This window comes from Eubalaena glacialis, chromosome 1 (assembly GCF_028564815.1).
Source record: "Eubalaena glacialis isolate mEubGla1 chromosome 1, mEubGla1.1.hap2.+ XY, whole genome shotgun sequence".
Taxonomy (NCBI): Eukaryota; Metazoa; Chordata; class Mammalia; order Artiodactyla; family Balaenidae; genus Eubalaena; species Eubalaena glacialis.
The window spans coordinates 196,683,476-196,710,454 of NC_083716.1; the positions used below are offsets into that span (position 1 = coordinate 196,683,476).

Below are 26,979 nucleotides of genomic sequence, written 5' to 3' on the forward strand. Positions count from 1 at the left end.
AAATGATCCAAAGCACATGTGACACAGACTAGAAGCAAGGTACAAAGATATACCTGGCAGGGTCTTTTCTGCTGAGAGCTCGGGAGAGGGAATGCCTTGAGGCAGTACTCATGGCTCATCTCTTCTGTTCATAGTTGGTGGCCTCTGCACTTCCTCCTTCTCAAATCCCTCTTTCTACATAAAGTTTAGTTTTGCTCCAGAACCATCTGTTGAAGTGCAGTGAACAGGACGGAAGAAAGGAAGTGAGTTAAAGAGGAAGTAGAAAGAGCCCAGGGTACAAAGGTACAGTCTTTGATGGAGGCATTTTCTTTCTCTTTTGCTCCTGCATGTTGACTCAAGAAGGACCCTCAAAATTTGACATCAGGATGGCTGGAGTAATGCTCTTCAATTTTTCATGTCAGGGTCAGACCTTCTGCTATAACTTTGGGTGGACTTTATTAGTTAGTAAATCTTTAACGTCAGCAAAAAGCATTTCCCACATCCCTTCTCTATGTCAGACTATGGCCTTGAATGAAGCAGCCGTGCTATCCTGGCCCTTATGAACCTTAGAGTCCAGTAGAAGAGAAGTAGTCACATAGGATTATCCATTTTCTTGAAAGAAAAGAACAGGAGCTATGAGAGTTCTTAACAAGCAAGCATATTTGACTAGGTGACATTTAAGCTGAGACCTAAAGAGTAAGATTTCACCAGCAACAAAGAGGAAAGGTGAGGGTTTCAGGCAGAGGGAACAGCACGTGCAGAAGCAGTGACAGTTCCCAAATTACAATTTAGGAGGGCCTTAGAGGCAGCGATTTGACTCTGAGTGGTGGGCTACAAGCTGTTTTTGCATAGCATTTTACATAGATTTTTAAAATATCAATTGTGCATATCAAAGAAAAGATGGGCTTGATGAATAGAATATTAAAAGATAAAAGATAAAGCCCCCCAACTCTCCCCTTGTACTACTACCATGCAGGAGCCATGAGATAGGTCTGGCTTATTTGAAGACTTGAAAGAAGGCAGCTGTGGCCAGAGCATAAACCTCAGTGGGAGACTGGTTGAAGATGCAGCTACAATTTAGGTAGAGCCAAGGAGGCCTTCTAAGGAAGATTGCAAATTTTTAATTTTATCCTAAGGGTAATGGGAAGCCATTAACGGTTTTAAGCTGGAGAGTAACATGATCTGATTTATAGCTTAAGAAGATCACTCTGGCTTCTGGATAGAAATGAACTGCAAGGGACAAGGAGCTAACATCTGTTGAATTTCTGCGTGGGCCTGTCCCTGAACAATACACATGCATTACTCACTTAATTCTCACAACAGCCCCACAGAGTGGGTGTTAGCATCTTCATGTTACAAGTAAGGGAACTGAGAGGCCCTTTGAGATTATATAAACTGCCCAGCATAGCACAGGGAGAAGCAAGGAAATGAGTGCAATTTGTCTTATTATTGTGCAGTGAATGCATAGGGCTTACTTTACAGCCAATAAAATCCAATGTTTGTTTCCTCATAAAATTCTGTAGGTAGTTGATAGTCATATCCAGAATGCAGTGATCACAGAAAGGTTAATACATGTTTTTTTTTCAGCAAGGGTATTCCTGACCCTGGCTGTTCATCTGAGAGAGAGTGGATATAGCCGTACGATTGAAGCTATTACAGGATTCTGCTCTTAAAACCTCTCTTATCATTGTTAAATATGCGAAAGACCTCTTTTCACTGTTTTGATCTTTTTGTCAGGTTGTTTTCCAGGAAGCGGTTGCTAGGAGTGAAAAGTTTTATTATTTAGAGATAAGTGGAGCCTAGATATCCCATCCCCTTAAAAAGTACAAAAAAAAAAAGCCTACAGTAATTGACTTGAAAAGTATTTTTGCAACACCATTTGTACCAGTCCACCTGCTTTCTATTTACTTCTGGTTATCTCCTTTCGCTAATGATTCTCTGAAAGCACACACTAAGGTTTGCACCAAAATACTGTCCTGGAGACTGTTGGAAGAGTCTGCAGGGCTCTTAGAGGCAACAGCTGCCTCTAATGACAGTGAGCACGTGCACACTGAGTGACTACAGAGCCCCCTGCCATGAGTGTGAATGTCAGCCGGCTACACAGTACATGAATTACCCTTGAATATAGTTGCCTTTACATTCTGATAATGTCTACCACTGGGGGAAAATCCATCGAGATTGAAGTTGTACCAACCAGGTTACAGGGACACTGTTCCACACACTGGGACAAGTTCCTACCCAGGCCCTGAGGTTCTTAGCTGTGTATGCCTTTGTCCCTTCTCATACCATTCCTTTAAAAATCTTTGATTATTAAGCAAAAGGTGTGTGAACCCTTCATTGCTCTTGCAAAACTGCTATATGCTAGGCTCCTTATAAGTTTTGTCTGGTGACTGGACTTGAAACATTCTGTAACCTTGTTTGATATTTATAATGTATCACCTGCAATTCCCATAATATCTGTTGGAAAAAAATAGACATGAGATTTCATCAGTAAGTGATAATAATCTCTAGATAAGAGCCACAACTGCTTGTAATCAGTGCTCAGAATCACAGTTCACGGCGGCACATTTAAGGTCACTTAGGCTAATCTTCCCACAAGGCAACTGAGGCAGTGACAGATCAAGGGACTTCCTAGGTCCACCAGCGGTGCAATGGCCAGGCTCAAGCTAAATTCTACTTGCCTGACTCTCAGTTCAGAAAGACTTTAGAGACCCATATACATTTTTACACTTTTTAATAAAGAACCACAAATTTAGTCTTCAAAATTAGACTTAAAATTTATTTATTGTATTTCTTACTGTACAAGGACTTGATTTTCCTCTCAATATTTGGGCAGATCCCAAGTATAAACACTTGAGGCATTTCCTTTGGCCTATGTCACAAATTACTTAGGAAAAACAACATTATGAAGGAAACTAAGTTTATCTCCAGAGTCATTGTCTTTTTTCCCCATCCTCTCCCTTTGGTTTTCCTCTTAGTGTTTCTGGTGTCTTAAGATGTGTATCCCAACCTATTCATGGGCCCTTGGCCTCATGTGCTTACAGCTTAGGATACCCCTTCACATCTAGACCTTTTTAGACCTCATTTTCTCTTCCTATAAACTTACCTATACAGTATATACTATCTTCTTAGCTCCTCCTTTCAGGTAGTATGTTAGCAAAGCTCATGTGCTAACTAACACAAAGTCCTCCTGTTTTTGCCTATCACGAGATGTCAAGTTCTCACTATTTTAGTCACTCTCTTGGATTAAGACATTATTTCTACAAACCCCTGTTAAAATGAATCAGTTTTAGCTGGGAGGTAAAATCCATGAAGACAGTACTGTGTGAAGGCACTACACCATGCTGGAATTAATACATAAGCCTGTCCCCCTCCGAAATTGTAAGCATTTTCCTTTGTACCATGCCTCTTGCAGTAGAAATGTACTAGCATCCAGTCCTAATCACCAAGTGTAGCTAATATATATCAAGGCGGCAGATGCCTCTGGATACTTTTTTCTGCATCTGGAACACTGATGGGAATAAGTCAGTTATTATGTAACTGTGAGATTAAGTAAAGATGGATTATGAAGACACCTATTTCTTGATTCAAATTACATTTGTCAGCTTCAGAGTTAGTTGTGGAAATAAGAACAGCTAGTCAGAAGTGGAATTTAACTGAAAAAGCATAAAATATGTTTACATGAATTCACTGATTCAAATATTTTGTGCAAACACTTTTAGGTAAATGGTCATTTTATAGGCTGACCTTTCTACGTGCTGCCAGTAGGACCGGCTTCTCTATGATCCAATGCTCTTTCTCCTACCTTCCTCTCATATTAGATGGATCAATCAGGAAAGGGCAGCCCCAAAAGCAGAGAAACTTAAAAGTAACAGTTTCTTTCTCTGAACTCAGAGACCTAGGTAGACAGCAGCCACCAGCTTTAAGCATTAATAGTTAGAATGGCATAGGGAAAGAGACAGTAAAAAATTATGCATTGGCTTTTTAAGCTTATAATCACATTTCCCTGGCCAAAGCAAGCTGCATGGATACATCCAACTTCTAGGGAGCAGGGACATGCAATCCTACACAGGAGGAGACTGGAAGTATTTAGTGGAGAGTGTTAATAATACCACACCAGATTGCTCTGGTAATTCCCTGAACCTACCATTTAACTTCACTCTTTTTTGTTCTTGACAGAATGCCCTTGTTAACCTCTTACACCTGAGTTTCTATCTGGCAAATATCACCTACTTTCTAGAATATTCCAAAATCTCCCTGAAAGAACTTATTTTATATCATCTTTATCCATTGAATATACATATATACATAATATTTATGGCATCCAGAATACTGTATTTTAATTAGGACTTTATGTATCTGTGTTTCATCTACCTCCTTAGACCAAAAGACTATGTCTTATTCATCTGTGTAATCTAAGCTCCCGTACGGTGGTTGGCACAGGTAGACAGTCACTAAAAAACAGGGTGCTTATAAAGTCCTTTTTCAGTTTGAATTTTTAATAAGCATCCTCCTCTTTGTATAATATAATAGGGAAGGAATTTACTCAAGATTCAAATAAAATTGTGAAAGTTTTATTTGTTCTAATATATTTCTTTTATTTTCTAGTTAATAAACTCCTACGTTATATTAAACAGCCTCAATTATGTTATTGCAAATGATATTATTCAAAATGATAGTGGATATGTTGAAAGCTAAAATATTTAAATTATCCTGTCCAGTTGGGACAGAGGTGAACATGAATAATTAGAGTAATAGAATAATGAATATATTACCAAATAAGCCCTGATATAGAGTGAAAGAACCCTTGAACTCTTCCCAGAGAGGTCAAGGAAGGCTTTGAAGAGGAGACAATATTTGAGCTGAGTTCTTAGGAAACAGAAGGTATATCCAGATGGGAATGGTAAGGGGTAATAGTAAGGATAGAGTCAAGAAATACGTGGTACTTTTAAGGCAAGTCACTAAAATGTTGAACAGATTATTTAATGTTTGTGTCAATTTTCTCACCTGCAAAATGAGACTGTATGTACCTGCCCATCTCAAATGGCTTGTTATGAGGCAAAAGGCTATTATGTAAGAAATTGGAGAGCACCATGAAGATATATGATGGGGACCTTGAAGGGTCAGTGGAATTTTGATGGATAGAGAAAGGGGCTGAGGACATATAAGGTGATAAGAATGGTGTAAGGAAAGACTCCAAGGAGGAAAGTTGGTTAAGCCAAGGAAAATTGATCATTTTGGCAAGAATAAATAGCAGCAAGTTAAGGTTCAAACACTAACCAATCAGAAACAGGTAGGGAAGTCTAGTTTAGCAAAAAGGTAAAGTTGGTTGTCTTAATATGTCTCAGTATTTTTTGTTGGGACAGAAGGGAAGCAAATCTAGAGTTATAGAAGTGATTCAGGATCCAAACTGAAGGTTGGGGCAGGCTCCTTAATGCTTACTTTATCTCTAACTCCATCCCTTTATTTTAAATCATGCAAGGGTATCATATATGGTCCCCAAACAATTGGGGGAGTCATATAATATGTAAATAGGTTAAAACATAGATAATATAATTTAGTGGGGTTAAAAAATGAGAGAGAAAAAGGTTTGATAAATTGCACTCAGGACAAAGAGAAAGATAAACACAGAGAAAGAGTCTTCTATAATGTGATTTTGAATCAGTCAGGTTGTCTTAATGGAAACCCAGATCCAAGATGGTTTAAATACTAAAGAAATGTATCACGTGTAACTAAGGAGGGAAGGCATCAGAGTTGGTTGAGTCAGTAGCCCATGAATATCATGGAGATTCCAGATTCTTTCTATCTCTCCACTCTGTTGGCCTTGGCATGTTGGGTTTGCCTTAAGGCTGGCTCTCTCCTGGTACTAAGATAGCTGCAGCAATTTCAAGGGAAATGGAATTTCCATGACTGGCTACGACTAATGGTCTGGAGTAGAATCTGCTCCAGGAATAAACCTCAAAAACGTTATATTGCTATCATCATCTGATTGTTCTGGGCAGAGTTGGAAACATGATGGCCCATGCGCCAAATTATTCTTGTAGATGTTTTGTTTGACTAGCACAGTGTTAAAAGAAAATTGAATGAGCTGCATTTAAAAGTCAGATAATTTTGTTTATTTCTTAAAATCATATTTCTGTATTATCTTAAAGAATCCGAAGGTTTATCTAAATGTGCCTGCATTCCACTTAGCTAAAATTGGCTGGAGTGGATTAACTACTGCCCCTTTAGACAGACCATTCCGATTCCACCTTACTGGGCTTCATCATTCCCTAACATATTAACCTGGTCTGCTTTACTCAAGTTACTTACGGAGCCTCCCACTGGGGAAATTACTCTTAAAGATTTTTAAGAGCCATGTGGTGTTTTTGCACCAATGAGCATATCTCTTGTAGGCACTTCTTCAATGGTTCAAAATAAATGAGGGCAAGGGCCACATCTTGCTGGAGGGCATGTCTTTGCCAACTGTATTATTAATTAGCTGCGTTATCTTATTAACTTATAATTTCTATAGCCATAAAATTTAACAATTAACACCTGTCCCCAACAGGAATGTTACAAAGATAAATAACTTCTTTAAATTCAAAGGAAAAAAGGATGTACTTTTATTCATATTGTATTAATTAAAGAATTGCTTTCATATTTATGTTTGATATAGTCAAGAACCAGATAATTTTTTATATAGGTTTTTCAGCTAAATATTAGTCATTTGTACCTTTTGTAAAGCCTTTAGTTCAAGGATGTTGTTTGTTGGTTGCACACCTGAACTATATTTACAAGGTAAATATATGCCTACTACTTGTATCACCCAGCATTGGTTAGGCAAAATTAAAAAAGGTTTAAAAGGAAACATTAAAAATTGAATACTGGATTTGTAAGATTTTCTACACTTATAATTTTTAGAGAAAAGTAATGGCTTTCAACATTATAACGAAGCTTCATTTCTTTAATTAGGAAATATTTCAACCGCAGAGAAAAAGAGAATATAACAAACACCTGTGTATCAATTATCGCGGTACCATATTCACTTCAGATTTAAAAAATTATTATTTAAAAATTCAGTCATTACAGGGACTTCCCCGGTGGCACAGTGCTTAAGAACCTGCCTGCCAATGCAGGGGACACGGGTTCGAGCCCTGGTCTTGGAATATCCCATATGCTGAGGATCAGCTAAGCCTGTGCGCCACAACTACTGAGCCTGCACCCTAGATCCTGCAAGCCACAACTACTGAGCCCACGTGCCACAGCTACTGAAGCCGGCGAGCCTAGAGCCCGTGCTCTGCAGCAAGAGAAGCCACCGCAATGAGAGAAGCCTGCGCACCGCAACAAAGAGTAGCCCCCACTCGCTGCAACTAGAGAAAGGCTGGGCACAGCAACGAAGACCCAATGCAGCCAAAAATAAATAAATTAAATTTAAAATTCAGTCATTACAGACAGTTCATTCATTACAGTTGAAGCTCTTTGTACATTTCTTCAATCCCATTCCCCATTTTACATACCCAGAGATAATAACCACTGCACTGAATTAGATGTTTATCATTCTTATGCACATTTGAAACTTTTGAAACCACATATGTATACATCTATAAATAATATGTTGTTTTGCACATTTTACAATTTTATAATCATGGTATCATAAAATACATATCCATCTGTAATTTGTTTTTGAAACTTATCCACTTTAATACATGATACTGGGGATCATTCATTTTAAATAACATATTTTATCTCATTATGTAGAAATATCACATCATTTTACTCCATTCTCCTACTGATAAACGTTTAGATTGTTTCTACAGAGATTTTTTTTATACGTCACACCGTTTGTTTGTTGTACTATCTGAGTGCATATGAATAAAGCTCTGCGTCACAACATACCACATGGTGTTGTCACTATGAGAAGCAGCGCTATCACAAGTCAACCTTTCTTTTGTAGAGTTGCCTCTTGCGACTTATAATTAGACAGAGGGACTCACATGCTAACTGTAGATGTCAGATGCTTGAAAAGTAAAGATAATTTGAAGGAACCTGCTCTTTACAGAGAATGAATACTGATTTCTCTTCACCTCAGAACATCAAAATACATTGCTGTGGACTCTGATGCTATTTTCCCAAATGTCTGAATTTTGGATTTAGCTCCATAAATAATGATTTCAGCAGGGTTCAGTAATTGTTTTCCAAACTGGTAATATGATCTTACCATTTGATGCGCATAAAGTGACAAAAGTCCAGGTTCATTTTTCTTTTCCAGGGCTTAGAAAATGTGACAAATTTCAGATGTGGAACCAACATTAGATTTCAGAGCATAAAACCAACATAGCATAATTGATATGGAGCTCATACTTCAAACCACTGTTAATTTTCCCCAAAGTGTCCAAATATATATATATATCAAACATCTCCTAGCTGAACTTTGGTTTTAATCATCCCTGAAAGAGAATGCCTATTCTGAATATGCCTATTCTGATTGTCCTCTCAGTGGTTCTCAGTTTCATCTGCTCTAGAGCAGGGGTCCCAAACCTGCAGGCTGCAGACAGGTACTGGTCCACAGCCTGTTAGGAACCAGGCCTCACAGGAGGTGAGCGGCAGGTGAGAGAGCGAAACTTCATCTGCCGCTCCCCATCACTCTCCATCGTTCACATTACCGCCTGAACCCTTCCCCCCGCACACGTGGAAAAACTGTCTTCCAGGAAACCAGTCCCTAGTGCCAAAAAGGTTGGGGACCACTGCTCTAGAGGACGACTGCCTATCTTTCAGAGTTCTCAAATACTCTTTGTTATCAATATTAGTCTCATGGCTGTCAAATTTTCATTCAAGTTGGATGATATTATCAGTCAACCTAAGTCATTCTATGGTAATAATGCCCAAGTTGAAATTACTTACAGTAAGGTTTATTTCTCTTCATGTTGTTTGTCAACCACAGTCATCTTCAGCTTTGTTCCATCAATCTGGGACCCAGGTAAAGGAATCATCCCCTCTTTGGAACCTGCTGTTCATGTACCAAAAGGAAAAGAGAGATGATAGAACCAAGTGATGACTCACATTATCTGCTCAGCAGTGGCCTACATCACTTCCATTCACATTTCGTTGAACAAAGGCATAAGGCCAAGCCTGCCATTCAACAAGGTGAGGAAGTAAAGACCTCCCATTGAGAGGGACAAAAATATTTGGGAACAGTAATACAATCCACCACAGAGGTTGTTTTCATAGTCAAATAGGTATCCTTTTGACTGACTTTTAGGATACTTGTAAAATCAAAACTTTTTTAGGTTTTGCTAATATACAAGTAAGACCTTCTGATATCTAGGATGGGATTTAGTCCAATTTAATATTTTCTATGAATCTACAAAAAAATAAGAAATTAAAATCACTTTGAAAAAATCAATAAATATCTGGAGGCCCCATGCGTGTAATTGTGATCTAAGTCTAAACAATATTAATTTATAAACTGAACTAACTGAAATCTTTACCATATCACTCTGAATGAAGAAAAATGACTGATTACCACTGCACTTCCATCCCAGCCATCAGGGGACCCTCAAAAAGAATTTCATATAGTTAGTATTTTAAATGAGACCATGCAAATAGTCTCTTCAGATGTGATTAAAATCTCTCTTGCCATTTTTGTGTGATGTTGCAAGGAACAGAAGTTCATTTTACTTTACATAGATGGCAAAGGATAGATTTTTAGCCTTAATTGTATGTGACATGTATATTCAGGCCAGCTTTTTTTTTTTTTTTGGTCTAGCAATTCTTTGTTTACTACTTTTTTTTTAGTTATTTGTAAGTAGCTGGTATGTTGGGCACTGAGCCCAGCTTTGCTTAATCTGTCTTTGCAGCAGTCTCTCTGTATTTTAAGATACTTTGGAAATTATTGGTTTGTTTTCTAAAAATGAAGAAAATGATCTCATTTTAGGGAGCTAGCTTCTTCTTAAATGCTATTTTATGATTAGATGGTTTAAAACAATTCCCAGTTTGCCTTTTCAATAATAGATGTGGCAACTAATCACATTGCACAACAAAATTTATTCACTCATGGAAAAATAATAATTATAGCTAACACTTATAGAGTGCAACTAGCATTGTTCCAAGTGCTTTACATGTATTGATTCATTTAATACAACAACCCTATGAGATATGATACCAATATTATCCCCATTTTATAGATGAGGGATTTATAATACTTTAATAAAGATCTAAATTCAGCTTTGGAAAAATAAGTTATGTTTGGCAGGGTTTATCAGCGAGGCTAGGAAGTTGGCCAGTTAAAGCAGGAAACCAAGAAAAGAAAGGGAAGTAGTAGCAGAAGCTTGTTTAGAGGTTTCCTGAACCTTACTCTATTCTCTAAACAGAAGAATTTCAAACAAACCAACAAACCTAAAAAACTTAGGCAACTCTTTTAAGCTGTTAGTCAAAGGAGAACTATTTTCTATTTAGTTTTTGTGATAATACCCTTTTAGTTTTTACGAAGGGCAAGATCTGGAACTTATATATAGGTTACATTACCATCTTGAAACATTAGCCTTTTCTAATCTTCAAAAGAACACAGAAGCTCAGGAACTGTTCTTCTACTTAGAATAAATACGAAGTGCAAAAATTCCAATTTTTCCTTTCTATGATTGACTACCTTCTCAATGGCTATGAGACCACAACCTATTGTAGGATAGCTGCACGTATCTAGTAGCAAAGAGGAAGTCTAAGAGTAGCTCTGACAACCCAGCCGCATGTTAATCTGAAGAGCCATTTTCTATTTGTAGGAATTTTGGTAGACTATTGTATGTGTATAAAATGCTTGTACAGTGATAGACTTTATTTTATATGATTATATGACTCAATAGGTGAATAATTAACCTAATGGAAATAGTAATTAACTCCAACTCATAGTTCCAAAGTTGTATTTGATTTTAAAAATCACTAAAGATTTAAAAAATTATATAAGATGAAGAAAATAATCAAATTAAAGTACTAATGAGTCACATTTTAATTCAATTTATAGTAGTTTCAATTTGCTAACTTTTTATTGGTCTTCTCAAACAAGGGGTTAAATTTCAGCGGACTCTTCTAAATGTCAGGAGTAACATCAGTCCATTCTCACCAGCTCATCCTTGAAAGCTGAAACTCTAAAAAATTATCTTTTACTAGGTTTACTTTCTACATTTGTTAAGTATACTATAAAGTATTTAAACCCTTAAACACTGGGAAGAATTTTCATAGGAAAATTAGAGAAACTAAGAGAAAAAGCAGGAGGAAAATAATAATTGGATTTGTCAGTAGCTTGGATGTGGCTGAGAGAAAGGAGGCAGTCCTTTAACTAGTTATATCTAAGAGATGGAACAATATTCAGGTTCATGTCTTTGATAAGTCAGACTGGAAATGTTAGGCAGACGTAGTATGTTACCTTTCCTCCAAAACTTAATGTTCCTTTTCCTGAATATATTGTTACTTTGACTCTTACCAAATTTTAGTGACAGGTAATATTAAGTAGTAATAAAAGCCCTCTAAATAATTTGCAATTGTCTTAAAAAAATGTGGTTAAGTGCTCTACACATACAGCTTTTTCCATGTTCTTCTGGTTAAAGAGTAGATAGAAAAAACTTAAACATGGCAAGCCTGTGACATGCCAAAGGTCACATAACCTGTAGGTACAATCAGATTTCCTAATTACTAATCTAGTGCAATATTTTAAGATGATGATTACTAAATCTGATGATCAGTTAACGATGCACCTGACACACACCCTTCCCGTTTCATAAAAATTATCCCAGTAACCTTTGTGAATCCATGCATTTAAACCTAATTGCTTCAGGATATCATCTAAAGTCTGTGTTTTTCGTTTTTTTGTTTGTTTGTTTTTTGTTTTTTTGGCGTGGACTGTACATGTAGGCTTAAAGAAAAATTCAGAGTTTATCACCACCTTAGAACTCTTTTCCTACAGGTCCAAAAGGATAAATGGATAAAGTGATACTAGGCTGAAAACGATTTAGAGAACCAGTATCCGTATGCTTCTATTTTACAACGATGAAGCAGCTTTAAAGTAGGAAAGTGTCTACAATTTTGCATTTTAAAAAGCAATTTTTAAAAAGGAAAGCTGTCGTGTTCTGGAATTTCCCCCTCTCTCTTTGAGGTCCCCCGAACTCCAATCCTCCAAATGGCTAAGTCGCATAGCTGAAAGGATTTTGCTCATTTTTTCCAAAACACTTCACATCTGGACAGTCGCCAACCATGGAAAGTTTCAAGTAAATGTAACATTTGGGAGAGGGACAAGCTCGTCTGGGGCTGCCGCCGCGGGTCCGCGGCCCTCAGAGGCGTCGCCACACGCCCTTACCGGATAGCCGGGGACCAGCGGCAAGCTTTGACCAGCCGAGCTCCGACGGCCAAACTCCAGCCCCGGCCAAGCCCCCTGACCGCCGGCCCCTGGGCTGCAGGGGCTCTTGCCCATCAGTCTTCGAAACAGTTCGAGGCCCCAGAGTCCAGAAGCCCATCCGCTTCGTAAATGACGAGACCGCTAAGGCCCCAGTTCCCAACGAGGGCACTCTCGGTGCTGACGAAGCGAGAAGTAAAGGACTACTCCAGAGCCCTGCTTGGCTGCCCTGCCTCACACGTCAGTTTGACTCCTCCCCTCCCCCGTCCCCCGCCAGTCCTCCGCACGACTCTCCGCGCATCGGGCGCCGAGAGAAATTTGGCTGCTCCAGTCACCAATCAGAAGCGAGGTCGGGGATCTGAGCTAATCGGAGCAGGCGAAGGGGGCAGGCCGCCGGCGTCCTCCCGCCCCCGGGAGGGTGAGCGCCGAATGTCTCGGGCCCGCCCCTGCGCCTCAGCCTCAGTGCGGAGTCCTCCACAGTGAGAGAAGCGGTCGCGGGCAGCCTCAGAAGCAGCGGCAGCGGTGGCGGAGCTTGTGGGAGCCGCAGCCGGAACCACACCCACCTCACTGTCCCTGCCCTCTTTTGCCCTCTGGCCGTCCCGCCGGAGACCAAGTTCCCGGAGGAGAGCGCCCGCCCACGTCCGGAGCATCCTCCCCTGTTGAGCGGGCACTGACGGACCCGGCGGCATGATGCGGCTGCGAGGCTCGGCGATGCTGCGGGACCTGCTCCTTCGCCCGCCCGCCGCCGCCTGCGCGGTTCTGAGGCGGGCGCAGCCCCTCGCCACCCTGTGCCGGCGCCCCCGGGGCGAGGGACGAGCGGGCCCGGCGGCCGCCGCGCGGCTCTACCCGTGGTGGGGCGGGGGCGGCCGGCCGGCGGGGCCCCTCGTGAGGGGCCTGTCTAGCTCCCCCTCGGAGATCCTGCAGGAGCTGGGCAAGGGGGGCACGCAGCAGCCGCAGCAGCAGCCGCCGCCGCAGCAGCCGCAGCCCGGGGCGTCGCCGCCCGCGGCCCCGCCGGCGTCCGACCCCAAGGACGGCCCGGGGGAGACAGACGGGTTCGGCAACAGCGAGGGCAAGGAGCTGGTGGCTTCAGGCGAAAAGTGAGTGTCTCCGCGAGGCGCAGGAGGCCTTGTCCCGCGTGGGGCCCGGGCCCGGGAGGGGCCTGCGGTGGGGCGGGATGGGAGCGGAGGTTCGAGAAGGAGAAAGAAAGAGATGCCGGGCGGTCTGCGCAGTCTGCGCCATGTGATTAGGCCCGGCCCCGCCCGCGCCTTCCCCGCCTGAGCCCCTCGCTCGGCCCTCACTTCCCTTCCCCGCCGCCGGGTGGAGCAGCCAAGGGGCCGGAGGGGCCCGTCTGCCACCCCCCCGCTCTGGAGCTGTGGCAGCCCGGCCCACGCCGCGTGCTCAGCGCCCCGGCTCCGGGCTGCAGCGCCTGGCCGCCCGCCCAGCTCTTGGTGGGTGGTGCCCCACGAACATCACCGAGTGACATTTCGGAGTCGGGCGATGGGCAAAGCGTGTGCCTTCCTGACTCGCTGCTTTTCTAGGCTCCAGTTTCCCCTCTGCCTGCCCTCCTTCCATCTCTGCCACCGTCTCTTTGGAAGCCTAACGTAGCAGAGTATTCTGAATATTTCTGGAGTGGCTTCTTAAGGCGTGTGTAGAGCCATCTGGGGCACCGGAAATAATGCTTCCGAAAGGAGATTAGGAGGAAAAGGGTCATGTGGCCGAGGAGACGGGGCACGCAGTACAGACCACCTGTTGGCACTGGGGACCAGCTTTGGCCTGACATCTTCCATAAGATGGGCGAATTTTTGAAAATACAACTCAAAATAGCCAAGATGAAATGTGACGGGTAAAACGCTAACTCTGAAAAAACCCGAGTTAAGTAGCGTTTGTGGCTTACATAAATAGTGATAGGGTGTTAACTCATCTATTCCGCACAGCAGTTGAGTTTTAAAACAAAATTGGTTTTTCCTACGCAGTATGTGAGGCAATTTCCTGGATATTTTGTCTTGAGTTAATATAAATGGACGCAAGCTTTGTTTTCTCACTGTAGGTAAAAATTTACCTGCCTTCTTTCTTTATATCCTGCTATTTTTCTGACTTTGCACTGACGTTATGTGACCTGTTTTGCTTCCCTTCTACTTACATTGCTTTTTCCAGCCCCACAGTATCTTAAGTCAAACTGAAAGTGTGATTCTTATACTTTCAGTCTCAGACCTGGCTTAATGTTTCCTGTAATTGAAATTGGCACCTTTCTAAAGCATTCCAAGCTAAAGTTGTTCTCCCAGGCTGAAAAATGTTATTTAAAAAAAAATCACTTGGTGATGAGCAAAATTTGTGATATCCTGTGATAATGGTTTTGTGCCACAAAGTAGCCTTATGACTGTGGGCAGGTCATTTAACATCTTCAGTTGGATGACTCAAATGTGTTCACATTCTAAAAAGCTAGACTTTTGTCAAATATCTACCTCTTTAATGTTCTTGAGAGACTAGAATGTGTATGCTTAATTTCATTTGGTACTCACTTACCTTACTTAACATCATCTGAATTACCAGGCATGTAACAAGTTTAAGTTCAGGTGCCCAGAATTGAAAAATGAGGTTACTAGCATTTAGAAGTTGTCCTTAAAGGTTATATGATGGGAACGGCTTTCTATTGAAAATATGTCTTGCATTCTCTCTCTTCAGTGGCTCTTGTATCCCTCTTTTTTCCCCTTTTGTCAGATAGAAAATTGAGCTGCTTTTGTGATTTACATGTTTCCCAGAAGCTTCTAGCTCCATTGCCTTCAAAATAAGAAATCATTTCATAGCAATAACTTTGAAACACTATTTTGTCTAATACTTACTGACAACTCTACATAAAAAATGTCCCATCCTGTCCCTCCCAGCCCCCCAAAAAAACCTGTCTAGTGAGGGAATCCTTCAAGAATATTTGCTCAGTCCCACTACTGGTCATATACCCTGAGAAAACCATAATTCAAAAAGAGTCATGTATCACAATGTTCATTGCAGCTCTATTTACAATAGCCAGGACATGGAAGCAATGTAAGCGTCCATAGACAGATGAATGGATAAAGAAGATGTGGCACGTATATAGAATGGAATATTACTCAGCCATAAAAAGAAATGAAATTGAGTTATTTGTAGTGAGGTGGATGGACCTAGAGTCTGTCATGCATAGTGAAGTAAGTCAGAAAGAGAAAAATACCGTATGCTAACACATATATATTGAATATAAAAAAAAAAAGGTTCTGAAGAACCTAGGGGCAGGACAGGAATAAAGACGCAGACGTAGAGAATGGACTTGAGGACACTGGGAGGGGGAAGAGTAAGCTGGGACGAAGTGAGAGAGTGGCATGGACATATATACACTACCAAATGTAAAATAGATAGCTAGTGGGAAGCAGCTGCATAGCACGGGGAGATCAGCACGGTGCTCTGTGACCACCTAGAGGGGTGGGATAGGGAGGGTGGGAGGGAGACGCAAGAGGGAGGGGATATGGGGATATATGTATGCATATAGCTGATTCACTTTGTTATAAAGCAGAAACTAACACCATTGTAAAGCAATTATACTCCAATAAAGATGTTAAAAAAAACCCCAAAAACAGAAAAACCTCAATATATTAAAATTAATAAAAGTATTAAATATAATTATATTAAATATATAAAATAAACTTTAAAAAAAATTTTTTAAAAAAAGAATATTTGCTCAGATGCCCTGGGAGTTTGAATGGCCAATAACGAAACCTTGTTTACCTTAGTTCAAAGGAGTCTGTTTTTGCCACCAAAGTTTGGAGCAATAGCTAGATGGGTTTAGGGGCAATCTAGGTATATGATAAACCTGAGAGCTTTCAATCAAGGATTTCAAGAGTGAACCCCAGTTATCTCCAAATTGCATTATAAAATTAAGAGCACTGGCCTCAAGATTGTGAAAAAAATTTTTAATCTGGTTAAAGGTTCTATTTCCTGAATGATCTGGTTTTTAAATGTAGCTTTCTTCCCTTGACTTCATCCATTTTGACTTTGTGGTAAACATTTCTCTCATTCTGGGAGGTAAGATTCCAGCTGATCCTGTTATCCTTTCTTATGCTCAGCTTCCAAAGCATAGGTCATCCCTGAATCATCAAGCCATCTGGAATGCCAGCACTCACTTAGGTTTCTGCCAGATTCTATAGAGGATTATTAAAAAAAATAGCCACGTGAAAATTAAATGAGTTAACATTTTGTAAAAGGCTTATTAGGACAATATTGGGCATTTGTTAAATACTCTATAATTTCTCATTTTAAAAAATTGCTTCATTTTTTGTAAAACCTTACAAGGACTTTGGCCTTTGAATTTTAGGCTCAAATGAGAAATTTCTTTTTTTTTTTTGGTTTCCAGAAAAAATTTCTCTTGAGAGATCATTGTACTTCTGTGAAAATGTGATATGCACTGTTTACTTTTTTGCCCTGCTTACCAGTAAGCTCAGAGTGAATTTAATACTTAACCATAGCAATTTTATTAGTTTATGTGGCTGGGATATTTGCTTTTCCTCCTTCCCTTGGTCTAACTTTATATTTTACTAACCATACCGTATTATATTCTGGAAGGAGGTAGGATGTAAGTGAGTTATCTTCTTATCTTTTTTCATAGTCAGACTCTTTGAACCACTGTCATCCTAGCCATCTCCTTCAACCAACTTCAATTCTGGTTTAGGTCACTGGTTAAGGTTAAGATTTTACTACTGTCCTAAATATCTTACAGAAAAATATAATGTTCATTGCTGAGTTTTCCCTGCAGTGCTCTTATTTAATTTTGTTACTATTATTCCATCATTTTGGAAACCACTTTGCATGGCTCTCTTCATTTTTTATTTTATTTTATTTTCCTCACAGATTTTATTAGTAGTATTTTTTTTGGAATATAATTGCTTCACAATGTTGTGTTCGTTTCCACTGTACAATGAAGTGAATCAGCTATACGTATACCTGTATCCTCTCCCAGCCCAGCCCCCCATCTCACCCATCTAGGTTGTCACAGAGTACCGAGCTGAGCTTCCTGTGCTTTATAGCATCTCTTCATTTTTTAAATTGTTCTCTCTTGTTCTGTGGCTCTTTTTGGGTTTGCTCACTGGGTAAACCCTGAGGCTGAGAGGCCTTTGCTTCTTTCCCACTTGTCTACCTTCTCCATGGCATATCCTCTAATCTTCGTGTAGATAATAGTTCATCTTTCATCCAAGCTTTGTTCTCATATTTATCTCCACATATCTGATGACTTCAGATTTAAAATCTGTACCTCCATATCCATTCTTTTGTCTCATTTCAATCTATTTTGCATGTTGTTTCAAGATTAATTATAGAGTTTTAATTTCAAAATACCACTCCTTCCAGAAAACCAGTATGGACTGGGATTAGCATTATATCAAACAATGCTATGTAACATTTGAGATTCTTGATTAACCTTTATTTTATGCCAATTATTGCCCAACATGAACGTTTTTATCACACTGTCTCTTCTCTCTAAAGAATGCCATGCTTCATTTCTGTAAAACCCAGAAGTGTATATTCTGTCTTAGTGAAGGATCTCTGGGAAGGGTTGGCAGGTGGGAAAGAGGGCACATATTTTTAAGTTACTTTTTGTTTCGGCATTTTATTGTTTAATTAGAAAGGGAAAGAGAAAGAAGGACCATGCTGCGAAAGTATCAGCACGTGTATGCTCTTTAGAAAATAGGTAATTCATACAGGTTACAATATTGAAAGTATTCCATTAAAACAAGATCATTTTCCCCCTGTCAGATTGGCAGATGTTAAATTAAGTGATGCCAAAAGTATAGGAAATAGGAACTCTTACGTTGCTGATGGTAGTATAAATTCAACTGTTTTGGAAGGCAGTTTGGTAGTATCTGTAAAAAACTGCATACCCATGATGCAGTTAATTGTATGTTTGTTCATCTATATAGTTAGAAATATATTAAAAGAGAAGGTGCAAACAAAAATGATTTCCGCTAGCTTCAGATAATATGATTTTATTTTAGTAGTTCATATTTATTCTTAATCAGTGGAAATCAAGGGGGAAAGAATCGTTACCCCACATGCTGTGCAAATTGAGTTTCAAAGATTAAGTACTTAAGCATTTCAGCAACATTGAATTAGGTCTACTGTATAGAATAGTACTGATAACGAGGTTGAAGCAGTATTTGGGAAATATACATAATATATTTTGGAGTAGAAAGAACCTGTGTTGAAATAGGGGACAAATTCTGTTATGATCCTTTAATAATGCATTTGCTTTTAATTTGTAAAAGTGAACATGTTTACAATTCACTTAAACTAAAATCAGGATTGAAAATGTATTTAATTTTGGGTGTGGGGCTTCTCAGTGAACCCCTCAGTCATCTTATTTGCGATTTCTTCAATATCAAAATTTTTTTCTAGATTACAGTTATCAGTGAGTTTTAGTTTTGTTTGAATGGCCAGCCATAACGTACATCATAAAATTTTTTGCTGCCTAATGTTTATTTTAAACCACATGTATCTATTTAGCTATTGATAATATCTGGACATAATCTGTAATAAACTGCATGCTCTTAATTAATACTTAGATGTAGTTCACTGAAGGAGCATAAATGAGATTCTGAAGTTTAGTCTACTTGAGTTTCAGCTTCTTGTTTCTAGGCTTTACGTTTTTACAAAGAAGTCTGCCTACCTAAAAATCAACTAACTCAGGAAGTGACTACCAAATAGAATTCAGTCTTTTTTGGTGAAGGCTTGTATGTAGGGAACAGTGGGGGTGGGGTGGAGGGGGGGGAGACACAATTTTAGTCTGAAAGAGATAAAAGTCACCTTGAAGAGAAATTTGTTGGAAGATATTTGTGGGTTTCTTCAGGTTTTAAAAAATCAGTAAAAAGCTGCACTACTTCCTTCTTGTGACACTGAGGTGAAGAAAAATTATGACTGTAGAAACTGAAAGTCTCCTTGTAGGATTTGCATTTTTTAAGGACCTCAGTCTTCAAATCCTATATAAACCAAGGAATTGCCGTTGTGTGCCATTTCACTTGTTAAGTCATTTGATACTAAAGGGAATGCTTAAAGCTAAGTGAACAGATATATATCTAATTATAGATATCTCTAAATAAGGTAAATAGCTTTCAGGTAGAGATGCTGTTACTATGATTTTATCCTGGAATCTACTCAGGTATAAAATTGCTTTGGTTATAAGAGACAGGTGCATAGGACTGAGAACTGTGCTTGGTGATTTTTCTGACCACCTACAGTGTAATAGAAGGAAATGTTAATCTTGGCTTCCTTTGGGAAGTATTCTCTGGTTGGTGATTTCTAAAGAAATGTTTACAGTGGAAGTACTATTTTAAAACAATGAATTATCAATGTTGCATAATGAACAAAAGTTTGATAGCTTTCAGGATTTAGACTTTTTTTTTCCCCCTACTAATTTCTGGTATAGGCCTCAAAAGAAGATTTTTAAATTGTCACCTTGATGAGGATATTTTGAATGACATAGGCACTTAGATTCTTGGTGGGAGTTATTAAAAGAGTACAGACTTTCTGAAGAACAGTTTTTAAACTGTAGAAAAACTTTAACTATATTTGTACCTTTTTAGGAATCTAGGCTAACAGAACAAACTGAGGTGCAGAAAGATTTATTCACTAATATTTTTGGCACAGTATTATGCTTATTAGAGAAAAGTGGGGAAAAACTTGTGGTCCACATAAGTGGAATGGTTAAGTCAGTTATGGTACATCCACATGAGAATTTCTTATTCAGTAATATAAAATGAATACAGATATTTTTTAGGGATACAGGAAAATATAATGTTAAGTCAAAAGTTATAATACAAAATTTTCTATGCGGTTTGATCTCAAGTTGCTTACAAAAAGTAATAGAAGGAAATAAACCAAAATGATGTTAGCAGTTGTGGTTTGTGAGAATAGACGTTGTTTTTCCTTGCCTCCTTATAGTTACTTTTAAGATTTCTCATTATGATAACTTCTATCATCAGAGAAAACACATCTGTTAAATTTTAAATTTGTAAATCTCTACCCTACTGTCCTAGTCTGCTATCCTAATAGCCTGTTTCTAGTATGTATAACAGTAAGCATCCTCACATTGAAAAAAGTTATGAAAAAGATTATGAATGGATTTGTACAGCTGTTTATCGGCATTATCCAGTTGTATTCTCTTTTATCCTCAAACATCAAACTTTTTAATTTCTAAACTGTTTTCAGCATAAGTCTCCTTAGAAAATGTTGCCTATTTTTCTGCCATATTAAAATTTATATTATAAAAAATAGAGTTTAACATTTCTTGTTCAACTTAGGTTTACTGTAAGGGGGTGTTACTATACTGTGCTAAAATACAGTGATGTTCTAAGACAAGTGTTGGCAAACTTTTTCTCTGAAGGGTCAAATAGTACATATTTTTGGCTTCACAAGCTATCTGGTCTGTTAAAACTATTCAGATCAGCTGTTGTAGTGAAGAAGCCATAGACAATAGGTAAATGAGTAGGCATGGCTGTCTTGCAATAGAACTTGATTTACAAAAACCTGTGGCCATTGCGGTAGTATGCTATTAGCGGCCCCTGCTCTAAAATGTATTTATTTGTGTAAGGTGTTCTCTCCTACTCTGATTGATTCTGTTTTGAATGGTTTGTTCTTCTGTGGATTTTTGTATCTTATATCAGTTGCTACATTTTGTTCTTGGCCTCCATGTCCCCACTTTAGCTATTTTCCCTCACTTTCACCTTCTATATCTAATTTCCCTTAGCTTTAAAAAAAATTTGAGGTAAAATTAATGTAACATAAAATTTACTATTTTGACCATTTTTAAGTGTACAGTTCAGTGGTATTAAGTACTCCCATTACTTTTTTAAAGAACCCAGATAATTAAGCTTTATATGTAAAATATGTATCTATAGGTCCTGAGTGAGTAAAGTTTATGATCTTTAGTGTAGGAGTTTAGGAGGACGTCCATTTTGAGCAGCTAAAAAACTGAGAATTAGAGTTGGAAGTGACTTTAAAGGCATCTAGTTCCACCTCATTTTACATTTTTTATAAACTGGCTACAGGTATTAAATGACCTAACCGAGTTTGTACAATATTAGGACTTATTTTGTTTTTTCTTCCAATATTAGGAGATTAATAAAGTACTTTATTGAATTGATTACTTTTTTAGGTTCAGTATTCGAAGAGACCTTAAAAACCCATCTCCACAGCTGAAGGTTTTTTCTCTTCTGTTATACTCCCTACAGGTTGTTATTCATCTCTGCTTGAATACTTCTTGACAAGAGAATTTAGTCCCTTTGAAGGCAGCCCATTCCATTTTCAGAGTTGTTTTATTTTTCCTTATGTGTAGCTGGTCTGCCTTTTGTTAACTTCTACCTATATATTTTAGTTATTTTGAAGAAGTCATCTCTAGTGTGATATCAAAGTGATTGCAGTAACAGAATTCACACATCTGTATTTTTACAACTAGAATGATTTGTTAACCGATACTTGACTGAAGGAATACAAGGTTGGAAGGACTAACAGAGTTGGACTTTAGGGACTTGATCTGCCCAGGTCCTCATTCTCCCATCGGAGTCAGGCAGACTGTCCCCCTGGGTTAGACTTCTAAAGCTCTACACATGGACAGATTGCCATCAGCTGATGTGGACAGCCTGGCCACTTCCTTACGTAAAGCTGGCTTTTGTGCTTCTTACTTTGACTTGCTCTTGAATAAATTTAAATAAAGTCCAGCCAAAACAGCAGCCCTAATTTAATATAATCTCATCCTTGCTTTGTACAAGGTACAGTTTCAACAAGGCAGAATAACAGTTTAGTCATCTAACATAAGTAATTCCCCTATTAGCATTTTGGTTAGAAATTCTTCAATATGTAAGGAGTCTCATCTTTCATTATTCTGAGTAAACTCCAGGTATTCCTCATAAACTGGAGCGTAACAACTCAGCACAGCCGGTGTGGCATAGCAGGAGGAATCTGGGATTAGGAGCCAAGTACTGGCTTTCTAGGACTAAATCTGGTCCAGTCACTTAAGAGTTGTGTGACATTGGACATACATATTGCTTGACTTTGAGACTCTGTCCTTATCTGTAAATAGGGGACAGTTTACCCACTTTGCTTTATCACATGAAGTTATAAGATGAAACAACAGAAAGTCCTTTTTTAACAATAAAACTTTAAAAGATGTAAGATTTTGTTTTTAAATTCCCCAATAATTAGCCTTGGGGCAAAATGATTTAGAGGATGAGCAGAATTTATCACTTTGTCAGACTTACAATGGTATATGGTCAGCCACTATCAATTCAACTTTCAACCTCACAGGTTTAATCTGCTAATTTACTGGTGTTGATGGACACTTTCTATCAATCAGATCACTCTGAAAATCAAAATGATAAACTGATTTGGAAACAACTCCAAATATTTTTTAAAGATCATTGTTTTAAAATGAAGACAAGTAAAAACACCAAAGCATTCTTTTTTATTCTATCAGTGGGCATCATTTTTTTTTAATCTAGTTGAAAGGTTTTGATTATCTAATAGGTTTACCTCACTATATTATGCATTTGAGTTATATGGGGTTGACAAAAGAAAAGAAAGACAGACATTACTCCAGCCTTTATAGTTTGGAAAGGTCAAGTAATATGAAACATTATTTAACAATAAAACAATATAGTTAGTTTCCATTTCTTTTCCTCTTCTCATTTTGCAGTTCATTTTCCTCCTTTAATTTGATAGTACAGTTTTTTACTTAGAAAATTTTGATAGAATAGTTAGTACCAAGCCAAATTATAAACTGAATATCAGACTGAGGAGTTTTAATTGTCCTTTGGTATTGGGAAACTGGTTGATCAGTAATCAAAGACAGTGTCTCTTTTCATGTTTGCAGAAATTGCCCCTGAATTTAAACTCCATATGTAAATTTTTGGTAGTCTCTTCATTTATTGGTTGATTTATATAGATCTCTCTCAACCCTGAAAATTAGGTATTTTAACAGCTCATGGGTGGAAACAGGCACCTTAATTCACATATACTGTGCTCTGTTTGCTGTTCTTTGTGAATACCCAGTGAATGGTTACCTTCTTTGCTGTGGTCATTCTATTTCCTTGGCCGGAAATCCTCTTCTGTTGCCATATTTCCAGCTTCTACCCATCTTTCAAGTCTAGCTCTAATTCCACCTTTCCTAAAACTTTACCTTATTAGTCCACAGTGAAGTAATTTTCCAGTGATTGGATCCCATTGTTTCTTTCTTGTAATTCCTCATGATGTATGTCTTCTATTTCCCTTTTAGACTGTAAGTAATGACTAATATAATGCTGTACATGTTATAGATGCCAGTTAAATACATGGGATTTTTTAAAAAAATTTTTTAAAGAAATCATTTCTGTGTTGTAGGCAGGTATTTTGTGAGGGTAAAGTTGGAGAAGGAATGGGTAAAAGAAGGAACAAAATGGCGGTGAAAAGATCTTAAAGGCAGAAATTAGAAAGGAAATGAGGGAGAATAAAAGGGAAGGAATAACAAGGCATGAAACAAGGACTTTACTTTGGATTTACTAATCTTTTATGTATATCCCATTTTAGTTGCTGAGTGTCATAACCATTCATGTTTTTCCTTAGGGAATCTGAGGGCTTATCAACAATTGTTGATACTACAATTTGAAAGCCTGTTATAGTCTATTTTTTTGTCATTAAAACTTAAATACTTCTCAAGAATATCCTAGTTACTATATAGTCTGAAAACTATAATTTTTAGCTTTTGAGTTTTAAGAGCAAAATGTATTATCATGAAGCGTTGCCACAAAGCCATATTAAATTTGGGGAAAGAAAAGCGGGTAATACCAAGAAAGGTCTTTGGAATAATTTCTGTGTGTTGTTTGCGGAGAATCTTTGCATTTGTTCACCAGACTGTTGAAGTGAACTCATTCTCAGATCAGAGTCTGAGCTTTTAAATGCTGAGATTGGTAGTACTTTTTTAAAAAAAATCAATTTTGAACATTTATTTTGCGAGCATATTTTTTAGGGATGCCTTAAATCTCTCTCCTATGGATAAAAATTAGTCTCTTGTCCAAAAGCAAATAAATATTTACCTTTTTTTGCTAGCTGTGGAAGTAAACATGGTCATTTTAATTTTTTTGCCCTATGTGTACCATAAGCTAAAGAAGTGTATATTTTATGTTACTTACATATAGCTTTTAGGCAAAACAAATACCATTTACTGGTGTGATAAATACATAGAAAGCTTATTCCGCAGTTTTTTAAAGTGATAAACTACCACGATCTGAAGTTTATTTGACAAACCACTTTCTGTAAATAATTGGTATGTTATTTTCCACTGATTGTTTTTGACAGCTGGCTCAGTTTTTCTTTAAATGTATTATATTAAGTCATCAGTATTGTTGAATCCTGTTTAGTGGTTTTAGATCAGGGTAAAACTTAGAAAAATTGTACCTTATAAAAGTAATAACTAGCTGGTATGTTTGAGAGCCAGTAAAACTGTAGTGGTATATAGTTTGGACTCTGGATTCAGAGAAACAGAGGTTCTAACTATATCTCTACCACTTTGCAGTTTTGGGAAGTTTGTTGACCTGTCTAAGCCTCTGTGAAATGGGGATAGAGTCAGTCATTTTTTTTAACAAACAATAAATAAATTGAGCTTCTACTGTGTACCAGGAACCATACTATATTTTGGATAATGGTACCTTCTGTTATGACATCATTGGAGGGATTAAATTAGAACGAATGTAAAACAGCGGAGTACTTAACAAAAGTGATCAATAAATTTTAACTCTTATTATTAAAATATTCCAAATACATTTTAAAAAGGTCTTTAAGAGCCAAAATTGTTTCAGGGAATAATTATATATCCGGGATATATCATTAAATTACAATAATCCTATGTGTTAGTTTTTTTTTAAACATTGGTATGAAATTTCTATACTTTAGGGTTGACTTTAAGAACTAAAAGTTGGTATAACAGCTTTGAAAAGAAGTATAAATGATATTAATGCCAACATTAATGTGTCTTTTAGGAGAAATTTTATATGTCCATATGTAAATGTACATGCTCTGTGAAACAACACTGTATTCTATTGTCTTTTAAGTTAGAAATATATGGACCACTCTCTAATTTTCTCTCTTTCTTGAAATACAGGTAAAGTCTTCCCAGATATTTTATATATATACACATATATACATATACACACACATAATATATTTCTACCTTTGATTTTAATAAATAGTGATGGATGGAGAGGGGATTGGTCTGCCCTAGATCTAAAATTCTTATAACATCACTATAATACTTATGACAGTCATAGATGTTCAGAATATTGAAATGTGTTCATTTCAGTTTCAGAGCCCCAAAAAAGAAGGCATTAAATAGGTTCATTATAGTTTGTTTACCTGAAAGCTTTTCAACAGATAGGAAAAAATTTTTCTTGATTAAAAGTTTGGTTAATCATAGCACCTTATACTAGATTTTAATGTATTTTTATGGTAATATTTTTATTCTAACAGTCTTTGTGATTTGTGGCATTTGATCTGTACATGTAAAAGCCTAGGTCACTTTAGAAATAGTAACTACAACTACCAACGATTGAGTACTTACTCTCTGCCAGGCAGTGCTCTAAAGATATTGAATGTATTAAGTCAACTGATTCTCACAAGAACCCTGTGAGGTAGGCCCTATTATCTCCCTTTCTCAAATGAAGAAATTGATTCACAGAAAGGTTTATTAATTTTATCCAAGGTGACTCAGCTAGTAAGTATTGTAGCCAGGATTCAAGAACTTATGCACTAGTCTTCACTGTCCAGTACTTAATTGTTCTCTCCCCCAGATTTACAATCAGGTTAACTATTTGAACAATATATATGTAGAGTCATCATATTAAAAAACAATAACAACAAGAGGACAAAGTATTGACTCTTACCTGAACATTTGCTAAGCTCCATAATTAGTATTGGGTGATTGTATTAGGCTGTACAGGAAGGTATTACCATAACAGATGGCTAGGCATTAGCACCACTAGAAATAGTACTCAAGATTTTAAAACTTGGGATTAAAAGATATCTGTATTAATTAATGAATCATTTTTTAAACTTGTTTTTCAGTGCAGTTTCAGTAATACTCTTTGATTTTGGTAAATCAGCATTTATTATGATAGTAGGTCTTGATGAATAGATCAACTCAACTGTAGTCTGGTTCAGTGATTATTTTTAAATGGATATAGCTAAAATCCACTTGAATGTTCACATAAGGGTTAATTTTGTCTTCTTTTTTCCCCCTTTAGTAAAATAAAGCAGGGTCTGTTACCTAGCTTGGAAGATTTGCTATTCTATACAATCGCAGAAGGACAAGAGAAAATACCTGTTCATAAATTTATTACAGTAAGTTTTTATATTTTTCTATCTTCACTTTTTAAAAATCAGTAATACTGAATCAATAATATGGTAATATTGAAATGTAGTCTTAAAGGTCATCCGACGTGTAGATTCTGACTGACACTGTTTCTCTTATTTTCAAATTTTCATCATGCTCATTTCAAGGTAATCAGTGAAAGAAAATGAAAGAAACAATGAGAAACTTGTCCAGAAAGTGGGTAATAGTGACACTAAAATGCCATATACATACTCAGGTCTTGTGTAGAAGT

The 26,979-nt window shown here is 37.8% G+C and overlaps 1 protein-coding gene and 1 long non-coding RNA gene across 6 annotated transcripts in view; one reads left to right on the forward strand and one right to left on the reverse strand.

Annotated features, from left to right (window-relative positions):
• LOC133088075 (uncharacterized) overlaps positions 1–12,544 on the reverse strand; it is a 252,236-nt gene extending 239,692 nt beyond the window's left edge. For all 3 annotated transcript variants that reach the window (XR_009700487.1, XR_009700489.1, XR_009700488.1), the window contains exons 1-2: positions 12,305–12,544; positions 8,863–8,968 (exon numbers count right to left, since the gene is read on the reverse strand). This is a non-coding gene — a long non-coding RNA (uncharacterized LOC133088075). The remainder of the gene's footprint in view (positions 1–8,862; positions 8,969–12,304) is intronic.
• A 230-nt stretch (positions 12,545–12,774) lies between these two features.
• GLS (glutaminase) overlaps positions 12,775–26,979 on the forward strand; it is a 79,942-nt gene continuing 65,737 nt past the window's right edge. For all 3 annotated transcript variants that reach the window (XM_061185878.1, XM_061185888.1, XM_061185896.1), the window contains exons 1-2: positions 12,775–13,437; positions 26,620–26,716. In XM_061185878.1, coding sequence (XP_061041861.1) covers positions 13,028–13,437; positions 26,620–26,716 — 507 coding nt within the window. In that variant the 5' untranslated portion in view covers positions 12,775–13,027. The remainder of the gene's footprint in view (positions 13,438–26,619; positions 26,717–26,979) is intronic.